Source organism: Hevea brasiliensis, chromosome 9 (genome assembly GCF_030052815.1).
Source record: "Hevea brasiliensis isolate MT/VB/25A 57/8 chromosome 9, ASM3005281v1, whole genome shotgun sequence".
NCBI lineage: Eukaryota > Viridiplantae > Streptophyta > Magnoliopsida > Malpighiales > Euphorbiaceae > Hevea > Hevea brasiliensis.
Genome location: NC_079501.1, coordinates 13,015,574 through 13,036,918, shown reverse-complemented (window position 1 = coordinate 13,036,918; position 21,345 = coordinate 13,015,574). Strand labels below are relative to the sequence as shown.

Genomic DNA, 21,345 nt, shown 5'->3' with positions numbered 1-21,345 from the left:
TGGATATACATACAAAGGGCATTGAAGACATTATAACTAATAAAATCATTCAGATAATTACTCAAGGGCCAATTAGGCCTTCATTCCAAAAATTAAAATAGCTAATTTAATATTTAAAAGATGAATGCCGCATTGATACATTATTGAGGTCAGAAAATCACCCCCTCATTATTTAGCTTTGATTGTAATCCAGATGATGCACATTAATCAAACGAAGGCATAATTTTCAACATTTTAAGCATAAACGCACAAATTCATTGGAGTATGTGTAAACAAAATTCTGAACAAGTGTGATCTTTCACTCCAAATAAATAAATATGTCCCGAGTTTCATATCTACCGAAACCAATTATATCCTCAATTCAATCTCTTTAACAAAACAAGATCATAATTGCATTCAACTGCAATACAATCTTCTAGCAATTGCTTGGTTGGCCATAACACACATACAATCTTCTAGCAATTGCATGGCTATTTCTCTTTTTCCCATCTTTCCAGATTATTTGGCTCCATCTGACTACTGAGTGACAGATGCCCTCAATAAATAGCCATACACAACGATGCAGAATATGTCACCCTAATATGACATAGCACTTAAAGTGCTTCAACAACTATGCATGATGAATATTTCTTAGAACCCATCTGTCAAGCATTGTCTGCCTGTAGCAATGCTTTTTCCCCCTCTATAGTCAATACCACCAAAAAATCCAGTGCCAATCCTTTCTGTGCCTTTTTCTTATTATATTCAAATACACTTTTTCTGCAAGATTCTCAAAGCCCAGTGCACATACAACATAAGACTCTCTGTTTCCAGACCTGTTCGCTTCTTGACCATGCAGAATTCTAAGCCGTTAAACAAGCTGCTTCCTGCATGCGCAAGTTCAATTACACTTCAGGAAACTGTAGTTAATGGTTAGACATGGAAAACAAATTATAGTTCTTTCTGCCTTGCCAAGGACCCACAAAATTGAGCAAAGACAGTATCACAAACTGTAATCAGCTAGCGAAGACAACACCTAAATAAGTAAAAAATTACCTCCCAGCTACCATCAGGAAATCCCCATCACATGACTCCCAATGTGCTAACTTCTTGTTCCAGGTCAAAAAGCCATAGGAGATTGTTGCTTTCCATGGTGTTGACCAAGTCAACGAGATCCCATCCTAAAGTTTTCCAAGCAGATTTTAGAGTAAATTAACTGTATATGCATCAACAGTCAACAGATAGTCATTTAGCAAGTGCAACACAGAATTAGCATATTAAAACCATTTGCACTAGCCACTACTAGCAGAGCGCAAAAATAAAATTGAATTACAATGAAGGATATTCACTTCAAATTCACTTATTTACTTGCAATGACATTTATTTGAAAATATGAAGAAAGATGAGAGGAAAATCCCATTACCTAAAGATTTGTTTGGCTGTGATTGTAGAGACTTATTTATTGTAGGTGGTGACTGATGATCATGACCACACCTGTAGCACATCAGCACAGGTGGATTTGATTGCCTAATAGAAATCTTCATGGTGTGAGGTTATGAAGGATAATCAGAGAGGTGGGATGACCTCTTTGCTTGCATTTCTCGATGGAAAAGGATCCTCTGTTTATCTCTAGAACCCATCTCTTGAGAATCAACCACTAATAATTTTTCTGATGGTTTCAAATGGGATGCTTTGGTTAGCAATTGTTTCAATATGAATGATAGCATGTCATGTTATCAAAAGGAATCTATAATATGGAGATGCAAATGGTATTGAAGTTCTTGTAAGCCCTTCACGAGTCCATGGAGATGGAGCTTGCTTGAGACTTGGGATGGTAACTAGTCAACTTGAAGCTAAGCTTAAAGAAGTTAGGAATGTAATAATTCCTTTGGCTGTTTGGGGGACTATGTAGAGAAAAAGAATGGTTGCATTATGCATACGCTTCAATTTTAGTTGACAAGAATTCTCTATTTTAATCTTTTTTTTTTTTGAAAAAATACATTAAGGTTTATTTTCCTAGTGTATTTCTATCAATATGATTCTTAGTTTCATTTCCACAGACTAATTCAGTTTCAACAACAAATTTATACATACAGAGAAGTTTAGCAGTGTTTCATCAAATCACATTGAAATTTCTTACCTGTAGGCCTGATACGACAAACACAAAGCTTGTTTTGGTCTTTCCCTTTCCATGTTTGTGTGTAGATAACATCAAAAATTTATGTTATGTCCATGTTTCACTAATCAACCTGCAATAAGCGAAGCGGCAAGCAATAAATAACATCAGCACATAATGTTGCACAATTCAAAAATTGAAAATACACATGCATGTTTGTGCACACAAACAAAACTTCAAGAACCACATTCACCATAATCATAGCAAGTGCTCAAAAAGAAAATGGATTCCAACAATACTACTACTACTACTACTACTACTACTACTACTACTAGTAATGAAAACATCTCCAGAGTTTATATCAAATGATTGGTGAGCTAAGTTCATTTGCTAAAAATTGTAATTCCATTCTACAAGCTCCTTGAGAGTCACTTTGGCCCATGGACAACAATATATTGCATTGACACCTCCTGTAGCATGAAATCAGAGTAGAACAAGTTGAAAAAATAAAATGACCAGGGCTGTTAAATTATTGCCACTTTTTTATCTTGACTTTTGATCACAGGAGACACGGCTGTTATGGCTGTTTCAGTCCATTGTTTAACTGTCATTTTTCCTCGCAGTCTGCTTGCAATGGCAAACGAAGAGGGCAGAGTTGTAGCAATGGAGAAGAGACGGCTGCCCCTTATCATTTTTTTCCCCTTTTCTTCTTCCTCTACCTTTTCTTTTCCCAAAGGCTGACTACAATGGACCTTCTTTTTAGCTTTTCATTTGTGCTATTAGCCATTTCTCTACAAACAATGGCTGCATGTGTATGCTTGCCAAAATTATTTGGCTGTTATTGCTGGATTTTTCATGTTCAAAAAATTAATATATCATATGACCATAAATCTTTCCAGAAAGTAATTATTTTAGGTATTGGAAGCACCATTATGTTACATATCTCATTAAAAGAGTCATTTTGCTAATCTTTTTCAAAGAAAATTATGTTACTGCAGGCCAATACCATTATACTTTGGCCGCAACTGGTATGAGTATCAGCCAAGACCGTTATTTAATAACCCTAAAAGTGATGCCAAGATTCTTCTACCAGTGCAAAATGGGATCTAAGAATTTTGTGACAAACAAAGACAATAAAATGAGAAATTATTACCATTTGAAGCCCTTGAAGGTTATCATTGGCAAAAAATGATGTTCACAGGCTTTGTAAATTATGTGGACCATAAGGCAAGGTATTTCCTCGTTCAACAAAACGTAACATAAGGTTATCTGCCTCCTCTGTTTTTCCTTCTAATGTCAGTTTCTTGCTCACCTTTTCACACAACTTCAAATCAGGAATCAGATTCCTGTTAAACATTCTAACTGCTACTCTATAAGATGATAGAGGAATCCCTTTACTCAAATAGCTCTCCATTAGCACATGGCATGTATTAGCATCAATTCTCGAGGCTGTTCTCAAAACCTTACCTAAGAGTTTATCAGCTGCCTCCAGTTTTCCAAAGCTACATAGTTTCTCAATAACTTGATTATATGCTGTTCTGCATTTTTTCCGTGAAAGCATTTTGTCCAATAATATTAACAAATCTTCAACCCTTCCTATTTGACAATACCGGTGGATCACTGTTCTATATGTCACAGGTGTAGGATCCAATCCCTTCTCAAGCATCAGCATAGTAAATTCAGTAGCCTCTTCTATTCTACCTTTCTTACCCAGTGCGTTAATTATCGTTGTATAAGTGACTGCATCAGGATGTTTGTTGTTTAGATACATGTCATCCAGCAATGACAAAGCAGTATCTATGTCATCATTCTGGCAAAATCCATGAATTACGGTAGTAAAGTTTACTGCATTGACAGCACAACCCCATTTTAAACACTCCTCCATGAATATTTTTGCATCAACTGTTTTTCCCTCCCAGCAGAGTGACTTGATTAATAAATTAATTTCAACAGGAGTTGGGAAAAATCCCTTTCTAAGCATCTCCCTCACCACATCCCAAGACTCAGACAGCTTCCCTTCCCTTCGCAGCCCATGCATCACAACACTATAAGTAATAGCATTTGGGGTCCACCAGTCTTCCTCGCTTATGTTCATCATCTCCCTTGCCTCCAATGATTTCCCATTTCGACAAAGCCCATTTAGCAAGGCTGTATACGACACAGTGTTTGGCTTATAGCCATGCTTGTACATTTGCTGAAGCATCTTTTTAGCCTCCTCTACCTGCCCAACCTTACAAAGTCCATTAACAACAGCAGTATATGTCACTACATCAGGGGAGCAACCTTTAGTGAACATTTCATTCACAATTGTTTTTGCCTGTTCTATCTTTCCCTGCTTACAAAATGAGTCAACTATAGCACTGTGTCCAACTTTATCAACCTGAAATCCCCTTTCTTCAGCTTCCCTCAAAAACTCAACTGCCTCATCTGCATGCCCATGCTTGGAAAGCATATGAATTAGAGTATTATAAGTAACCTGATCAGGAAACAGTTTACTATCCTTCATCATCTTCTCTATTAAGTCCTTCACTTCTTTGATCCTCTTGTCCTTGGAAAGAAAACCCATCACAGTATAGTAACTAACTTTATCTGGGGAGCATCCTTTGAAGGGCATTTCAGCAATCAGCTCCATGGCATCATCGACTTGATGAACAGCACAGTATCCCTTGATCAAACAATTATAAGTGAAAATGTTTGGTGTGATTCCAATAAGTTTCATTCTCTCCAAAAATCTCAGAGCCTTCTCCAACTTATTTGCCATTACCAAAACGTGAATGGCAGTGTTACATATAAACAAATTAGGTTCAATACCTGCTTTCTGCATCACAGTCAATATTTGCATTGCATTCCTCAACTTACCTGCCCGACTATATGCCACCATTACATAAGCAAAAGCTTCAGGCTGACATTCAATTCCCCTACGTGCCATGAGCCGAAGAACCCTCCTAGCACCTTGACACAACTTAGTTTTACTAAGGACCTCAAGCATCACATAATACACAATTGGGTTGTGCCTATACCGCCATTGCCGATCAGCCCAATAGAAAAATTTTAAAGCAACCCTTTCATCATCTTGGGACTGCAAAACAGCACATACTTGTGGAGGCTTGAGGCTTCTTAGTAAACGCCTCAAATCCCCTTCAAGCTTAGGATTCCAAGTTGACCTAAGTCCAATCAACCTACAAATTTCTCTCACCAAAGGGTGTCGAAATTCTTCTTCTTCTATCTCAATTCTCCTAACTCCTTCATTTTGATCATTATTTCTATTAATAGAATTCAAAACCATAAAATCACTATCATCATTATCACTATCACTACCTTCTCCTTCTCCATCTCCTTCAATCTCGTCAAAACTATTAATTTTGCACTCGCCATCACCGAAATCCGTTTGTCTAAACTTCTTAGCGCCATCGTTGCTATCATAAAAATCCTCTCTTTCTCCATTTCTTGATGTCAATGAAGAGAAAAACGAATTGAACACAATGAATCCAGAAGGCTGAGCACAAATATTGCATGTGGATCTATAAATGAAATCAATACCATGAATACACGCAGGCAGCAGAAAGAAATCAGCGAACTTGTGAGGATTAGTAATTGCTTTGCGAATTGCGGGGTGAGAATTGAAACCAAAGAACATTTCAATAGAAGAGGCTTATGCACAAGAGAAGCAATAACTGGAGCTTCCACTTCCCTTGGGCAACTATTGCGCGCTTCCTCCAGACCGATGTAGTGCTGCTGTTCAAGCTTCTTTGTTAGGGTTGGCTCTAGTGGGGCAGTGCCGTTTTGTCAACACTCGACACAATCAAGACGAAGTCATAAAATTTTTATTAAGAGATAATAATAATAATAACAATAATAATAATAATAATAATATATTAATACAAAATATACAAATTTTTTTTACCAATTTAAAAATCATAATAAAAATTTTATAATAAATTTAAATGTTACAAAATCGTTTCGATTATTATGCAATTTTAAAATATAAATTTTATTATTTAAATAAATAAAAATTAAAATATTATATTAAATCTTAACATTAATGGATCGAAAAGTAAAAACATAAATATAAATTTCAGAGTTAAATTATATTGTATAATAATATAAAAAAACTTATTATCCAAATTAATAATACATAACTGTAACGACCCAGCCCAGTCCAGTCAGTATTGTCCGCTTTGACCCGTGGGCCTCACGGATTTGTCCCTTGGGAGGTTTCGCTCCCAAAAGCGCACGACAGGTTTAGGCCGACTTCACATATATGGCCCGATTCCTTCTCCCATTTCCGATGTGGGACGGCGCACTGCAGCGCATGATCGCGTCCCCACAAATTACAACCCACCAACTTCCGCTGGGGGCGTCCTCGCTCCCACTCGTACTGGAGGGAGTCCGGCTCTGATACCAATTATATTACAATTATTTAATACAAATGACTCAATACAAATCAAGAAAAGACCCAATACGTCCTAAGTCGTGCCGAAAATCCGGCAGAGTCTCCCCTATACCTAGGACCTACCCAACCTGCAAAAGGGCTCAAAACACACTTCTATATCCACAATCCATATATCCACAACTCAATCACATCACACAGCCCCTCCTGGGCCCATCAAATCAATCATTCATCACAATATGTAAAATTTCAATTTAGTCCTTATAATTGATCATTTTTGCAAAAACTGCTCAAATAAGCTCTAAAAATTATAAAACTCTGCCCCACGGTCCTTAGAAATATTACTAAGCTATTGCAAAAAGAATCGTAATTTTCTAAGCTACCACGAATATTTTATGGATTTTTAATCCTATTTAAGCACTAGAAAATTACGAAAAAGCAAGGTTCGGGTTTACCTTTGCCGATTCCGACTTCGGGAACGCGCTCGGGATGCCTGACAATGGTGGGGTAGCCAAAATCTCGATCAAATTCGGAGACTTTTCCGGTAGCTAGTCTGTCTGGCCGGAAATTCACAAATTCGGACAATTGTCGAATTTCCGCGAATTGAGGATACCTACACGAAGCCCAATAATAATATATAGAAAAATCAGGGGTGTTACATTCTTCCCCCCTTACAGAAAATTCGTCCTCGAATTTTACACAAGGCAGAATAAAGTACATGATTACACATTGAACAGATAAGGGTACTTGCTACGCATGTCCCGTTCTGACTCCCAGGTGCACTCTTCCACTGACTGGCTCCTCCACAAAACCTTAACCATAGGGATCTGTTTTGATCTTAGCTGTCTCACTTGGTAGTCCACTATGGCTACAGGTTGCTCCTCAAATGTCAAGTTCTCTTTTAGCTCTATTACATCTGGTTGTAGTACATGAGAAGGATCTGGAATGTATTTCCTGAGCATGGAGATGTGAAACACGGGATGAACATGAGAAAGGTTGGGTGGTAGCTCCAACCGGTAGGCAACTGCTCCAACTCTATCAGTAACCTCAAAAGGTCCAATATACGGAGGTGCCAACTTGCCCTTCTTTCCAAATCTCATGACTCCCTTCATCGGAGAAACCTTCAGGAATACATAGTCGCCTACTGCAAACTCCATATCCCTCCGTCTGGGGTCTTCATAACTCTTCTGCCTCGAAAAGTTTTCAATCGTTCCCTGATTAAAGGAACTATCTCTGAAGTGTACTGCACTAGGTCTACATCATGCACCTTCGCTTCTCCCATTTCTGTCCAACACAGAGGAGACCTACACTTTCTTCCATATAGTGCCTCATAGGGTACCATCCCTATGCTGGAATGGTAACTGTTGTTGTAGGCAAACTCCACCAAAGCTAGCTGATCATCCCATTGACCTCCAAAATCCAAAACACTCATGCGAAGCATGTCTTCCAGTGTTTGGATTGTCCTTCGGACCGTCCGTGCATGCGAGGGTGGAAAGCCGTACTGAAGTTCAACTGTGTGCCAAGTGCCTCCTGCAACTTTCTCCAAAATCGAGAAGTGAACTGAGGCCCTCTGTCAGATATTATGGAAGCTGAAACTCCATGCAATCTGACGATTTCTCAAATGTAGAGTCGGGCGTACTGTGCAACAGAATATGTAGTCTTCACAGGCAAGAAATGAGCTGATTGGTTAGGCGGTCTACAATTACCCATATCGAATCATATCCTCGCGTGGTACGAGGCAACCCAGTCACAAAATCCATAGAAATCATTTCCCACTTCCATTCGGGATAGGAGCTCTTGCAACTTCCCGACAGTCTCGGTGTTCAAACTTCACCTTCTGACAAGTCAAGCACTTGGACACAAAGTCTGCTATGTCTCTCTTCATGCCATTCCACCAATAGCTATCTTTCACATCATGGTACATCTTGGTGGAACCTGGGTGGACATTGTACAGTGTATAGTGTGCCTCTCGCATGATTTCATTCCTGAGGTTGTCCACATCGGATACACATATCCTAGAACCTTGCACTAGGGCGCCATCATTGGCAAATCCGAACTCACCACCTTCACCTTGCTGTACTCTTTCTATAATCTTCATCAATTGTTGGTCTCTGTGCTGGGAAACTCTAACTCTGTCCCTCAAGTCTAGCCTCACTGAAAAGTAAGCCAACAATACCTTCTCATCTGAAAGATCTAGGATTAAACCTTGATCCATCAACTCATGTACCTCCTGAATCAACAGTCTCTTCTCTGCTGAAATGTGCGCCAAACTGCCAGAAGATTTTCTGCTTAAAGTATCTGCTACTACATTGGCCTTCCCAGGGTGATACTGGATGGGGCAATCATAGTCTTCCAGAAGCTCCATCCATCTCCTCTGTCTCAAGTTTAAATCCCTCTGTTGGAAGATGTACTTCAAACTCTTATGGTCGGTGTATATCTCGCACACTTCACCATACAGGTAGTGTCTCCAGATTTTTAGTGCAAAGACTACAGCCGCCATTTCCAAATCATGGGTGGGATAGTTCTGCTCATGCCTCTTCAGCTGCCTTGAAGCATAAGCCACTACTTTTCCATTCTGCATCAAAACACACCCTAGGCCAACTCTGGAGGCGTCACAGTACACGGTGTATCCTTCACCTCTCATAGGTAGTGTTAACACAGGGGCAGTGGTTAGACACTCCTTATCCTCGTCATTATAACTGACTCTATCGAGCTCTCTTCCTGTCCTTTGCATCTTATCCACTTCCCTTTTCCTATTTTTGGTATTGTTGGTATCTTTTCAACCTGCTGTACTTATTCCTTAATTTTAGTCCTATCTCATCCTTACACCTTTTCCTTCAAAGACGTCTATCCCATCATCAACTTTAACTTTCTTTTTATTTCTTAGTCTTATCTTGATTACTAGTTCCATTACTTCGAAAATTCTAACCTTACGGCTTACTCCTGCCAGCACATTCTTCACCTTTTGTAACACTTATAATTAACCATAGAAAATTCATTTTTGTAACCTCTTTTTTCCAACTTAACTATCAGAACATTATCATTCCCTATCAGCCTTAGTAGGAAATTGCTTATCCTGGATGAATATGAGCCCCATAAACTATAAGTTCCATCTGAACTAACACGGCTTTAGGAAATATGTGTCATGCCTTAATTCCAAACAAGATACTTCACGTGTTCATTCTCCTTAATATAATCATATATACTGCCCATAGCTTTCTAAACTTCAACCTCAAATTACCCATCAGCAACAATTTCATCTATTGAATCTCAACCATAAATAGTACTTCCTCCAGCTCATAGTTTAAAACAGTTGCAAGCCTTAGTAGCTAACTCAATTTAACTCCTGTCATTACTCTGTTCGTCCTTTCATACTTAATACTAGGTATGCACTTACTGTCATTCTCATATCAGGAAATTATGTATGAATTTGTGCCTACTAAACTCTCAATAACTAGGTCTCCTTGACTCAGTTTATGTTCCTTATATAACCTTCTAGAACCAAAAGCACAAGCTAAACTTGAAAAGAAAGAAAATATCCTCTTATATTCAACTACACCCGATTGTCATATTATAACGTTTCACCTAAGTTTCTTGGTCTTTCTCTCCAAATTTCATCATCTCCTAGCACAATTATGCTCTACCTATAAGGTATCATCTGCATGAACCCTTTACCGTACCATTTTCCTTCTTGACATAATATTTTATAATTTATTAACTTTACTTATACTCGACCTATGATTCATATCTATCATCGTTTTTATTGTGCCCTTAACTTTTGTTGATTCCTGAAAGATTTCTCTCACTAATAAATTCTTCCAACACTAATTCCACCCTTATCTAGGGTCATTAATTTGATCCTTGAACTTTCTAGTGATTTATAACCATCCAGACTTGTCACTTTTCGTTCTACCCCTACTATTGTCCTGTCGTTATTGCTTCACTACAAAGTGATTCTGTTGATCACACTAAAAATGTTTGCCTGACATTCATAACGAACCTCTAACTACCTTCTCACTATCTCAAAAGTCTAACCTAAAACCTATGTGTCATTATCTATCATTCTTTTCCTCTCATCATACCTATTTGATCCCTTAGACTGACTTTTATTCAACTTACTGCTTACTAACTTCTCTTTCTCTACCTATTTAGGTAGTCCGCAATACCATCGCACACCTTCTAACATTTACTCATTATTATTGTATTCCATACCTCCATCACTTTTCTCACTAATGTGGTCCCATTTTGGGTTTTCCATCCTTGTCATTCTCCTTGCTAAGAATAACACTTAGCCTATCCTATATCTTAACTTTGTTCCTTTTATTATGCGCTCTTTAGGTTGTCCTTTCATTTATTTCCTTTGTCTTACCCAAAATAGAACTTGACTATTCTATCCCTGGTTCCATTCTTCTTCCTAACATAATAGCTGTACTTGCTAACTATATCTTTCAGAGTCTCTATCGCGTTATCATATGTCCTGCTACTCGGTTGGTCCTTTGACCACTCTAGCTAGTACTTCCACTAGCATTTAGATTATATTGCATCTGCAATCAATTGCCCAAACTTTCATTCTGCACTTTCTTTATCCCTTGGCCTTCTGTGATTTATCTTCGCTAATTTATTACTCTTAACACTATTATAATTAGATTATACTATTGTTTTGAATAATTTGAAATTAGAAAGGAACTCAAAGAAATTACTGATCATACTTTTATTGTATGATCTCTATTCTTATCCTTTAGCTTACATAATACCCTTACTACCTCGAGAACTGATTCTGCAGTAATTTTATTTATTATTATTTTTATTATTATTATTATTATTATTTTCCATGTTTACTCAATTCCAAAACTTAAGATTTCGGGCACCCAAACCCGTCATCCAATTCAAAGGATTTACATCCATCGTGATCTGATTATATATGATTCCTATAATGGAACTTGTATCCTCTCCAGGATACCCGAGCCAACTACTCTCTACCACACTCTACAGTCCCATCTGGGACACTATTCCATAAGTCATCATTATCAGTAATAACCTTCAATCCATTCTGAAAAGATAGGACTATATCCTAACTTGCTGCAACAAAGGTACTACATCTACCACCTTGCCAGAACCATGTCAAGTTAATGACTCTTTTATCATATCATAGCTCTATAAATCATCAATTCATAGTTTCGACTTTCTCTAGGTAGTAAAGTTGTACTTTATTCCATACTGATACACACAAGGTATACTATTCTCACTCTATAAGTGTCACCTTTACTTTGCAACTAGTCCGAAACCTCTGGTCTGATGGCAACTCTTGATGTAACTCTAGCTCATGTCAGTAATCGAGTCACCGACTCTAGTTATCACCCAACCGTGACCTTTCAATATTCTAACTCTAGACTCTTAACCAAGAGTTCCCAACTCCTCTGCAAATCTGAGAACTCGTTCGCATAAGCTATACCAAAGCGAAGCCATCTCAAACACTCTCATTATGGAGCACCATGGGGATGCACGCACTCTACACAATAATCTCATGTCAGATCAATCTGCAGCTTAACAGAGCAGACATCGAGAACATTGTATAGTTACTACGATACGTCTGACAGACTAGGTCTCCTAATTTCTTATCTCTCCTGAATCTTCTATTATCACAAACTTATTACATTGGGTCATCTACCGATGATGCCAAGAGTGGTATCCTCATCCTTATCTAGGCAACTGTACTTTTAAGACTCACTTTTATGTACTCGTGCCATACACGAACTGGGCACCCCATTTAAACCCATACTGACAAAAATATAACATTTCTTGGAGTACGTATCCTCATGATAGACCTCACATGTCTACTAACTCTATTTCACATTTCTATGTACTCCACGAAAATCAAGACACTAACTGAGGTAATCTTATATTTCTCGAGGTATAACGTAGAATCTAGAAACAAAGAATTACAGGAAAAGACGAAACAGAATCCTATACTCCGCATGTGACTCCTAGCAGACTCTTCCCAACACTTAGATGATTTTTCCCTATGAATTGAGCTAAGCTCGATACCACATTATAACGACCAGTTTGATCGGTGTGTCAGCTTTGGCGTGGGCCTCACGGATGTCCCTTTGGGAGGTTCGCTCCCAAAGCGCGACCGTTTGGTGACCCCATATATGGCCCAGATTCCCTTCTCCATTTAGATGTGGGACGGCGGCACTGCAGCGTTACGTGTCGCGTCCCCACACCGTTGTTGTAACGGATGTGGGGACGGCGACACGTAACGCCCGCCGCGGTGTCCAAATGGGAGAAGGGAATCGGGCCATATATGTGGGGTCACCTAATCGTCAGCGCTTTGGGAGCGAACCTCCCAAGGACAATCCGAGGCCCACTGCCAAAGCGGTACCGGGCTGCTGGTCGTTACAATTGGTATCGAGCCGACTCCTCCAGATGCAGTGGGAGCGAGGCGCCCCAGAAGTTGGTGGGTTGTAACGATCGTGGGGACGGCGTAACGCTCGCAGTGCCGCCCGTCCCACATCGGAAATGGGAGAAGGGAATCTGGGCCATATATGTGGGGGTCAGCCTAAACTAGTCAGCGCGCTTTTGGGGGCGAAACCTCCCAAGGGACAAATCCGTGAGGCCCACGGGCCAAAGCGGACAATACTGACTGGGCTGGGCTGGGTCGTTACAATAACAATTAGAAAATAATAACTTAGTAACACAAAAAAAAATTTTGATTAATTAAGACTGTTGATTTTATATATTTGCATAAATCTAATGATTTTTTTTTTTAGTTTTATTGAAGATTTAAATGAAATAGAATATAAATAAAAAAAGATATATTGTATCTAGAAAAAAAATGGAGCAAAATAAACGGATAAATCTCATTTGTTTGAGATGATATGGCAAGGAATTTTAATTTTTAATTATAATAGTTTTAATAATTAATTTTTAATTAAACTTTCTTACTTATTAGAGAGAATTAAATAAATTTAATGTTTTAATTTAAATTATAAATTATTAAACATTATTAAAAAGTTTGAGAGTGTTAATTCGTAAAAAATAAAAATTACTATGCACTTAAAAGCTTTTACAAATGTTTGTAAGGTCAAGTCCGCTTTCTTATGCATATTTAAGATTTTTCACAAGCATTTTCATCATTGAAGTATTACTTAATTTTGATTAAATATATAAATTAATATTTTAACTATTTAAAATATGCAGCCCATTTTTTTATTTTAATTTATATTTTGTATTTTTAGTTAATAAGCATAATCTTTAACATATTAATAATGAATATTTGAATACATTATTAAATTTAAAAAATTAAGTGACATATTTAATTATTTTTATCAATAATGTAAAAATATTAATTTTAAATCAAAATCCGAAAAGTATAATATATTAAAATTAAAAAATAAGAATATACCAAATAAAAACAAAAAGATCAATAGTGCATTAAATATTGATTTTAAATAGTCTCAGAGCTAATTTATTGGATTGGTCTTTAATTTTTTAATAAATAATAAAATTACAAACATAATGATTAATTGTTTTTATAAATAATTTTATAATTAAATATATTATAAAAAAATTGATATGTATTATGCACAAATTTAAGTGGATCTTTACAAAGAATTGACAAAAAAAATATTATAACTTAAAATAAAAATTTGTAATTATTAATTATCATACAAATTTATACAATTATTTTAATATTTCAATTTAATATGAAAATTTATAATCTAAAATCAAATCAATTTATATATATGGATTAGATAATGTTTTGCATAAATCAATATTTTTATATATTCATAATTTGATTGTTGAATTAGTTATTCTAATAATATAGAGTATGATGATTAAATTTTCAATTTATTAAATATTTAATATTATGTTAAAAAGAAGCCGCCAAAGCACAACTTTCGCGGGTAGGCCTCCGCTATAAATCTGTCGTCCTCTTTGTTCTCCTTACGCAAAAGTTTCTCCATTTCACACCGACTTCACTGAAATGGAGTCTCCATTGATGGCTGCTAATAATGATGGTGGCGTTAAATCCGCTTTGATCTTTCTTGGCACCGGTTGCTCCAACTGCATCCCATTTGCAACGTGCCTGATTCGGCCATCGGATCCTCCCTGCCATGTTTGCTCCATGGCCCTCTCTGTCCCGCCCGAGCAAAATCCCAACTATAGGTTTTCTTCCCTATTTAATGATTATTTTGGTCCAAGTCTTGTAAAAATTTTTTATTCGAGTTGTAAATTTTAATCAGTGACGTTGATCAGAGTTTATGTGGCATCAAATCCATGAAAATGATCCTCAATTTGGATTCATCTGGACTAAGCCACTAAGTTAGAGTTCATGCCGCTTCATCTTGGTAAAGTCTGGGCCTATAACTCGTTATTAAGTGAAAACTAATAGGGATACAAGAGTAACGCTAACGAAATTTTATGTCATGAATTAATAAACAATTGATATGATTGTAAAAAGTGTCAAATTTCATGACGATTGTTTTTGGGCATTTCTTTATTGTGCTATTTTTGGTTGCTGAGAAAATGGAGGAATAAAAAAAGTCGTTGTATGTGTGCACGTGCTTTTGTTTCTTTCGTCTTTAATTCTTTATAATTATTTAATACAGGTGCAATACATCTCTTCTTATAGATTATTGCCAGAGTGATGAGAAACACAATTATATATTGATTGATGTTGGGAAGACATTCAGGGAGCAAGTACTTAGGTGGTTTATTTTCCACAAGATTCCTCGAGTGGATTCTGTAAGCAATCTTTGATCTCATTAATGGCATAATTTGTTGGACAAAACTTCCCGTTTCTTTGATGAGCATTTTCTCATATTGGTTTGATAAAGTATTCACTACATGTCTGTATATGGACTTAACTGATTTCGAAAAGACTAGTTGTTGAGAGTGTTAGGTCCCATTATATGAATACAAAAGTTATTATTATTATTATTATTATTATTATTATTATTATTATTATTATTATATGAGAGGACAAATTAAAATTGGGGAACAAGGGAACACCTGGACCTGGATGGGGAGCAATGATATCGTCATATAATTTTGTCTTTGATGGGGCAGGATAATGGATATCAGATGCTCCATTCCAAGTTGTCGGTGTTAAATTTTCATTGTGTTGATTTATGTCTCTGTCTCTCATTTTCTTTTAATTATTTGTTTAAGAATCTGTGGCGATCTCATAAAAAGAAGGGTAGAATGGGGAGGAAAGAACGTTACCATGGAAGGAACATAAGAAAGCAATAGTCAGCATTCTGACAAATCATTATAGGTTCCTTTTTTCTGAATTAGAATGCAGCTAGCATTTTGCATTTGCTCCACAATTCATGACTTCAGGTCTAGCAGTAATTTTTCCCCCTTTTAAATGTCACATTCAGTATTTCCTTAAGGCTGCTGGCAGTTATTATTATTTTTTATGTAGTAGAATAATCGATAGAAGTATCAAGTTGTATACTTTTTGAACCATGGAGAAGTACTGGGACTGATTTTGTGTGAACTGCAGATTATTTTGACTCATGAACATGCTGATGCAGTTCTTGGACTTGATGACATACGTGCTGTGGAACCATTTAGTGCAAAAAATGATATTGATCCAACCCCAGTTTTCCTAAGCCAATCTACCATGGATAGGTATGATATTCCTTCTCAGCTGCATACTTTCAGCTTTCAACAAGTTGTTAGATCATTTATACATCTTCATTGTCATACTTGTTAGGGGTAATAATTATGGTCATGTCTTTTGTCTGTAAATGGTGCTTTGTATGAAATATGCAACTGTAAATTTAGGAAAATTTTGTAATAAAATATTCAAGCACTTGAAGTCCCTTGGATGCCTGGTTTTACCTTTTCTATTTAATTTTTTGGTGAGTCAATGTGGATGAGTTATTGTATAATTTGGGACTAGCTTTATGCCTGAATTATTAAAACATTGCCAAAGTCAGCTGGTTTATCAATTGCAGAACAATAAAGTGATGTCTCTTATGTAGGCTTCTTGACAATAGAACTTAAGCAAGTGGAATTCAGCATTTTTTTATTTGTTACTTTTTGCTATCTCATCTTCAATCTGATCTGTGACATTGTTTTGATGTCTCTCTATGTTTTATTTTGGAAACAGCATTGCTTTGAAATTTCCCTACTTGATAAAGAAAAAATTAAGGGAACACACGGAAATAAGGCGGGTAGCACAGCTAGATTGGAAGATAATTGAAGAAGATTGTCGGAGGCCATTTGTTGCATCAGGCATACAATTTGTTCCTTTGCCAGTAACTTGCTCTTAAACTCCCTTCAAATATGCATTCACAAACGTACAATACATCCTTATTTCTTACATTTGCTTTCTAATGCAGGTAATGCATGGAGAAGACTATATTTGCTTGGGATTTCTCTTTGGCGAAAGAAGTCGAGTAGCTTATATATCTGATGTTTCGCGTTTTCCTGCTACCACAGAATACGGTGAGTATTATTTGTTCATCCAGTTCATGTCTTCATGATGGTAAATTTTTATGCATATTTTGCACCCTATGCACAAGTTATGAGTCTCCTAAATACTGTGAAATGAATGGAGATTGAATCATGCCTTGGTTTTGCAGTAATTTCAAAATCAGGGGCTGGGCAGTTGGATCTTCTTATCTTGGACTCCTTGCTGAGGGTCAGTCATAAAAATTATGTTTGTTATATTTTCTTGATTACATGGATTTGGAAATTGTGAGAATTGTTAATGGTTAGATGTCCAACAAAAAAATTTCATATGCTGACTGCTGACTGATCCTTCTGCTAGCATTCCAACTTAGCCAGAAAATGAGTGTCTGCAGACATTTGTGCATGTATAGGTACAAATATGCATTCTCCAGTAAAGCATGTCATTTACTACAAAGCATATAAACAAATAACAATAACTGCATTTATCATTTCCTGAGTTAGTTCTAAATTTCTGTTTGTTCTCCATGTTTCAATTTAATCAATTCAAGTTTCAGAATTTCAGTAGTTTTGCAATGCTATCCAATCAGTTAACTTTGTTTTGCTCATTGAATAAAAGACTAAAGTGGACTGCATCAAGTCCTAGGATGAAGAAAAACAGCTGCCCTGCTTCACTGTTCCTCTTGCAAGACACAGAGTAAAATTAGCAAGGGAAATGGAAAAAATAGAGCATCAATTGATGGCAATGAGAAAACAGGATATAGAAATGCGAAAATCCAAATTTACAAATAAAAGAAGAACCAACCTGCCTCAGTCTTTGCAATTCCAATAAATGTATGCCCTATAAGCAAAAAGGGCCACAGATGGGCCAGCATCAAAGACAGCTTCTTGAATTTCTTGCTGCATTCTGAAACAGTTTTTTACTGATTCAAATTTATAAACAATTTTTGCAATGCATGTTTTGCTTCTTGCTGTCTTTTTCAAGTAACCACCACTCACTCTTCATCAGCCTATCCCTTTTCCAATTTATTTCTCCTATTGTGTTGTTTTGTTTCAGATACTTGGTTATCTGTTCAGTTCAGTCTGCCCTCAAAACTCTTTTTGTTTAAAACCAGGACTGAGTCAGGGGAGCCACAACTCAGTCTGAACATCAGTTGAGTCAACTGGACAAAACCTGATGCAGGTCCAGAAGATATTTGTTTTAGGGGTGTGACCCAACTCAACTGGACAAGAAGATACCATTTGAAACTCTGCCAAAATTATCTCAATATTTAATGTGTTTCGTTCACCTGTTTCTTTTCCCTTTTTTTCCTTCGAACAAATTTTGTGCACCTTTTTCTGGTCATGCAAGTGAGGGTGGTTGCTATCGTTTTCATTAGAATGATTGGAGATTAAATAGAGTTCAAAGATGATTTGATTGATTTTTAGGACAGTCATGGGTGTGGCAATCTTTCACCAAATTGTATGCATAGGCCCATAATTCTAAGAAACCTCCTTGATTGTATTCTCCTGCTGTGCTATTGATAACATTGGTTAGCCAATTTTGTGTTGCCATTCTGCTTTGTATTTTCTATTGGTTTTAGTAATTTATATTATTGATCTTCTGCTTGCGTCATCTCTACAGGATGGATCCCATAATGTTCACTTCTGCTTACCTCAGGTTTTTTTCTTTTCCTTAGTTCATCATTTTATCTTTTTAGAATATTTTAAATGCTTCTACTGCCACTTATGCTGCGTATCTGTAGACCCTTGAAGCTGTGAAGAGGTTATGTCCAAAGCAAGCTCTTTTAGTCGGAATGAATCATGAGTTTGATCATTACAGGGACAATGCCTTCTTAGCGGAATGGTCTGAAAGGTATACATTTACTCTTGATGATCATGGTCTTCTTGTTGACATGCATTTTCAATTACAAATGACATCGTTTGGCTGTTGGGTAAAATGCATTTATTGAGACAAAATCATTTACAAAATCATATCAGCATAGTTCAGTACTTCGTAGGATTAAGGTTTTGTATTATATTATGTCCACATTCTTCTTTTATCTTTATTGAAGACTAAGCAACTGATATTCTTTTGTCAATGTCTTTTTTTGTAGGGAGGGAATACTGGTGCAGCTTGCACGTGATGGTTTGAGAGTTCCTATAGATCTATGATAAGGTAAGCCAGTGTCCTAATCAAGTAATCTGTTTATTGGTCACTGGGGGCATTAAAACTCTTTCATTCAAGGTGGGATCATAGTCTTTGTTGAGTTGCTTGGGTTACATCCTCAAGCACCTCATACATTAATCTTTCAAACTGTGGACTGATATTAAACTGCTTTCAACACAGAAATGTGTTTCTTAGTGAGTGGTAGAAAACATGCATGGATTAGTTTGACATTTTATGGATAAAAGCTCATTTTGTCCTTGAACTTTTTACCCATGTTTCAATTTGTCCATTTTAAAGTTTTTGGCCTAATTTACTCAATCCTTTTGATTTAAGCTCAAATTAGCCCTTCCTCCTATAGAAGTAGTGCATAAGTTATTTTTTAAATATTTTTAAGCATTAATAATAAAAAAATGGGTTAATTACTTCCATAGGAGAGGGGCTAATTTGAGTTTAAATCTAAAGGTTGGGTTAATCGGTCAAAAACTTGAAAATGGGTAAAATTGAATATGGACAAAAAAATTTAAGGGCAAAAATAAACTTTCTTCCAATATTTTATGTTTGCATCAATGATAAGCTTTGAACTAAAGGTTCTCAAATTGAGACTTGAGTTGTGAATTGAAATTCTAATTATACAAGTGGAGAATTGATTGAATTGGAAGATTTGGTAGAAATTCTTAAATCAATTTCAAACAAGACACCCACACACACACACACAACAACAAACGAAATGTTATTATTATTATTAAAAAATGGGAATGATCGATCATGTGTCCTATTGAAAGGGGACTCGGCCATGGGGCAAGGGCAAGTAGCCATTCCCCATCCTTTTCTCTAGAGGGAGAAAAATTTCCCCATCCTTGCAACCTTGCTCATTCCCCATGTGATTTTGTATGGATGAAAGGTCAATTTGCCCCCTCATCTTGACAACAATGCTCAATTAAACCCAAAACTCAAAAGTTGGGCCAATTAGACCATCATGTCCCAAATTCTGGGCTATGTAGAAAGATGCACTGTAGGACGAAAAACAGTGTTTTGAAATTTTACAATTTTCTCCCCAAAGTTTATGAAAAGATACGAAAGGACTTATAACTTTTTTGTTTTGGGTTTAATTGAACCTTGCTGCCAAAATAATAGGGGGCAAATTGACTTTTTATCCAATTTTATACATATCCCTGCCCCATTGCCATTTCTATATGTGGTGTGAATCCAATTCCTGCAAAATTAGACGACTAGCAGTTAGCAACTAGCAAGTTCCAAAATATGCGGGGACTGAGGAGAAGCGGATGGAGAGAGCAATTAAAAAAGAATGTAAATAATAAGAAAATAATTAAAAAAAAAGAAGTTACTTTCCTAGTTTATTATTTGAATTATGAAAAAAAAAATTTGAATCAAATAATAAGATTCTAATAACAAATTGTAGATTCACCAATGATTTTTCTCATTTTCAATTCGCATAATTGATTGGAATCATTCGAAATCTGAAATGAATTGAATTGTAAGACTGATTTTAAATGGAGTGATTGTAAATAGAGCGAGTTTGTTTCCAATCTTTGGTCCCTTCATCATTTTTATTATGTCAGTATGCGGTGAAATTTTTGTATGGACTTAGTTCACCATGAACTGCAGATATAAGTACTTGCGGGACCCATGTGTGAATCCCACTGGTTGCCTCTGGTCCATCCTGAATTATGTTCATCTTAGATTTTCACCGAAGGGGTTATGGGTTGAGACTAATAAATTGCTTGTACTTTTGCTTGCAGGATGAGATATAAACTATCAGTGACATTTATCACTGGATATAATTCACAGTTTCCATCTCGTTCTTCTGACAGGAGGAATAAAGATGTAAACTATCAATTATCACCAGACACGTGATTTATATTTTCCACACCATTATGAAGGCAGGAATAAAGATGTAAACTATCAGTTATCACCAGATATGTATTCTATAATTTCCATCCCATTCTTAAGGGAGGAATAAACATAGTGAAATATTATATATGGCTTCAGCAGCTATATTCAATAATTTAGACAATATTTTAACTAGAGAAATTGCAGGAAGTATATACTAATGAGTGGCATTGATATAGAAGTTCTCTGGCATTCTTTAACTTGTGGTATATACTTGATTGATAAAAACAGCAAAGTCTAGGTGGAAATATTTAGGCTTTAATTGCATAAATGTTGGAATGGTTGGTGCCCTCCGCATGACATGATTGTGTTGTGTTTGTTAATCAGGGCAGGGGGGCCGCGGTTGCTCTAGGTTAAAATTATAATCTGGATCTG

The 21,345-nt window shown here is 36.4% G+C and overlaps 2 protein-coding genes across 8 annotated transcripts; one reads left to right on the top strand and one right to left on the bottom strand.

Annotated features, from left to right (window-relative positions):
- Positions 1-223: 223 nt before the first annotated feature.
- Positions 224-5,911, bottom strand: LOC110640610 (pentatricopeptide repeat-containing protein At1g09900). Of its 5 annotated transcripts, none has more exons than XM_058152983.1 (5): positions 3,249-5,911; positions 2,120-2,228; positions 1,403-1,648; positions 1,036-1,195; positions 224-866 (listed from the first exon to the last, which is right to left on the bottom strand). In XM_058152983.1, exon 1 carries the CDS (start codon positions 5,730-5,732, stop codon positions 3,291-3,293), a length of 2,442 nt encoding a protein of 813 aa, XP_058008966.1. In that variant the 5' UTR covers positions 5,733-5,911; the 3' UTR covers positions 224-866; positions 1,036-1,195; positions 1,403-1,648; positions 2,120-2,228; positions 3,249-3,290. The 5 variants fall into 5 exon arrangements, with proteins under 5 accessions (XP_058008966.1, XP_058008965.1, XP_021647671.2 ...); XM_058152982.1 differs by having other exon boundaries at positions 1,036-1,160; XM_021791979.2 differs by having other exon boundaries at positions 1,036-1,160; positions 1,403-1,636.
- An 8,470-nt stretch (positions 5,912-14,381) lies between these two features.
- On the top strand, positions 14,382-21,111 carry LOC110640606 (putative hydrolase C777.06c). 3 transcript variants are annotated; one of them, XM_021791969.2, is made up of 10 exons: positions 14,382-14,654; positions 15,098-15,233; positions 15,997-16,124; positions 16,609-16,756; positions 16,841-16,946; positions 17,084-17,142; positions 18,535-18,570; positions 18,656-18,765; positions 19,007-19,068; positions 20,820-21,111. In XM_021791969.2, exons 1-9 carry the CDS (start codon positions 14,473-14,475, stop codon positions 19,062-19,064), a joined length of 963 nt encoding a protein of 320 aa, XP_021647661.2. In that variant the 5' UTR covers positions 14,382-14,472; the 3' UTR covers positions 19,065-19,068; positions 20,820-21,111. The 3 variants fall into 3 exon arrangements, with proteins under 3 accessions (XP_021647661.2, XP_021647662.2, XP_058008963.1); XM_021791970.2 differs by having other exon boundaries at positions 14,433-14,654; positions 15,121-15,233; XM_058152980.1 differs by lacking the exon at positions 14,382-14,654 and adding an exon at positions 14,695-14,836 and having other exon boundaries at positions 15,121-15,233.
- Positions 21,112-21,345: the final 234 nt, after the last annotated feature.

Coding starts and splice junctions, on each gene's coding strand:
- LOC110640606 (XM_021791969.2), top strand. CDS start 14,473: ATGGAGTCTCCATTGATGGCTGCTAATAATGATGGTGGCGTTAAATCC. Junction 14,655..15,097: donor GAGCAAAATCCCAACTATAG/GTTTTCTTCCCT, acceptor TATTTAATACAG/GTGCAATACATCTCTTCTTA. Junction 16,947..17,083: donor TCCTGCTACCACAGAATACG/GTGAGTATTATT, acceptor TTGGTTTTGCAG/TAATTTCAAAATCAGGGGCT.
- LOC110640610 (XM_058152983.1), bottom strand. CDS start 5,732: ATGTTCTTTGGTTTCAATTCTCACCCCGCAATTCGCAAAGCAATTACT.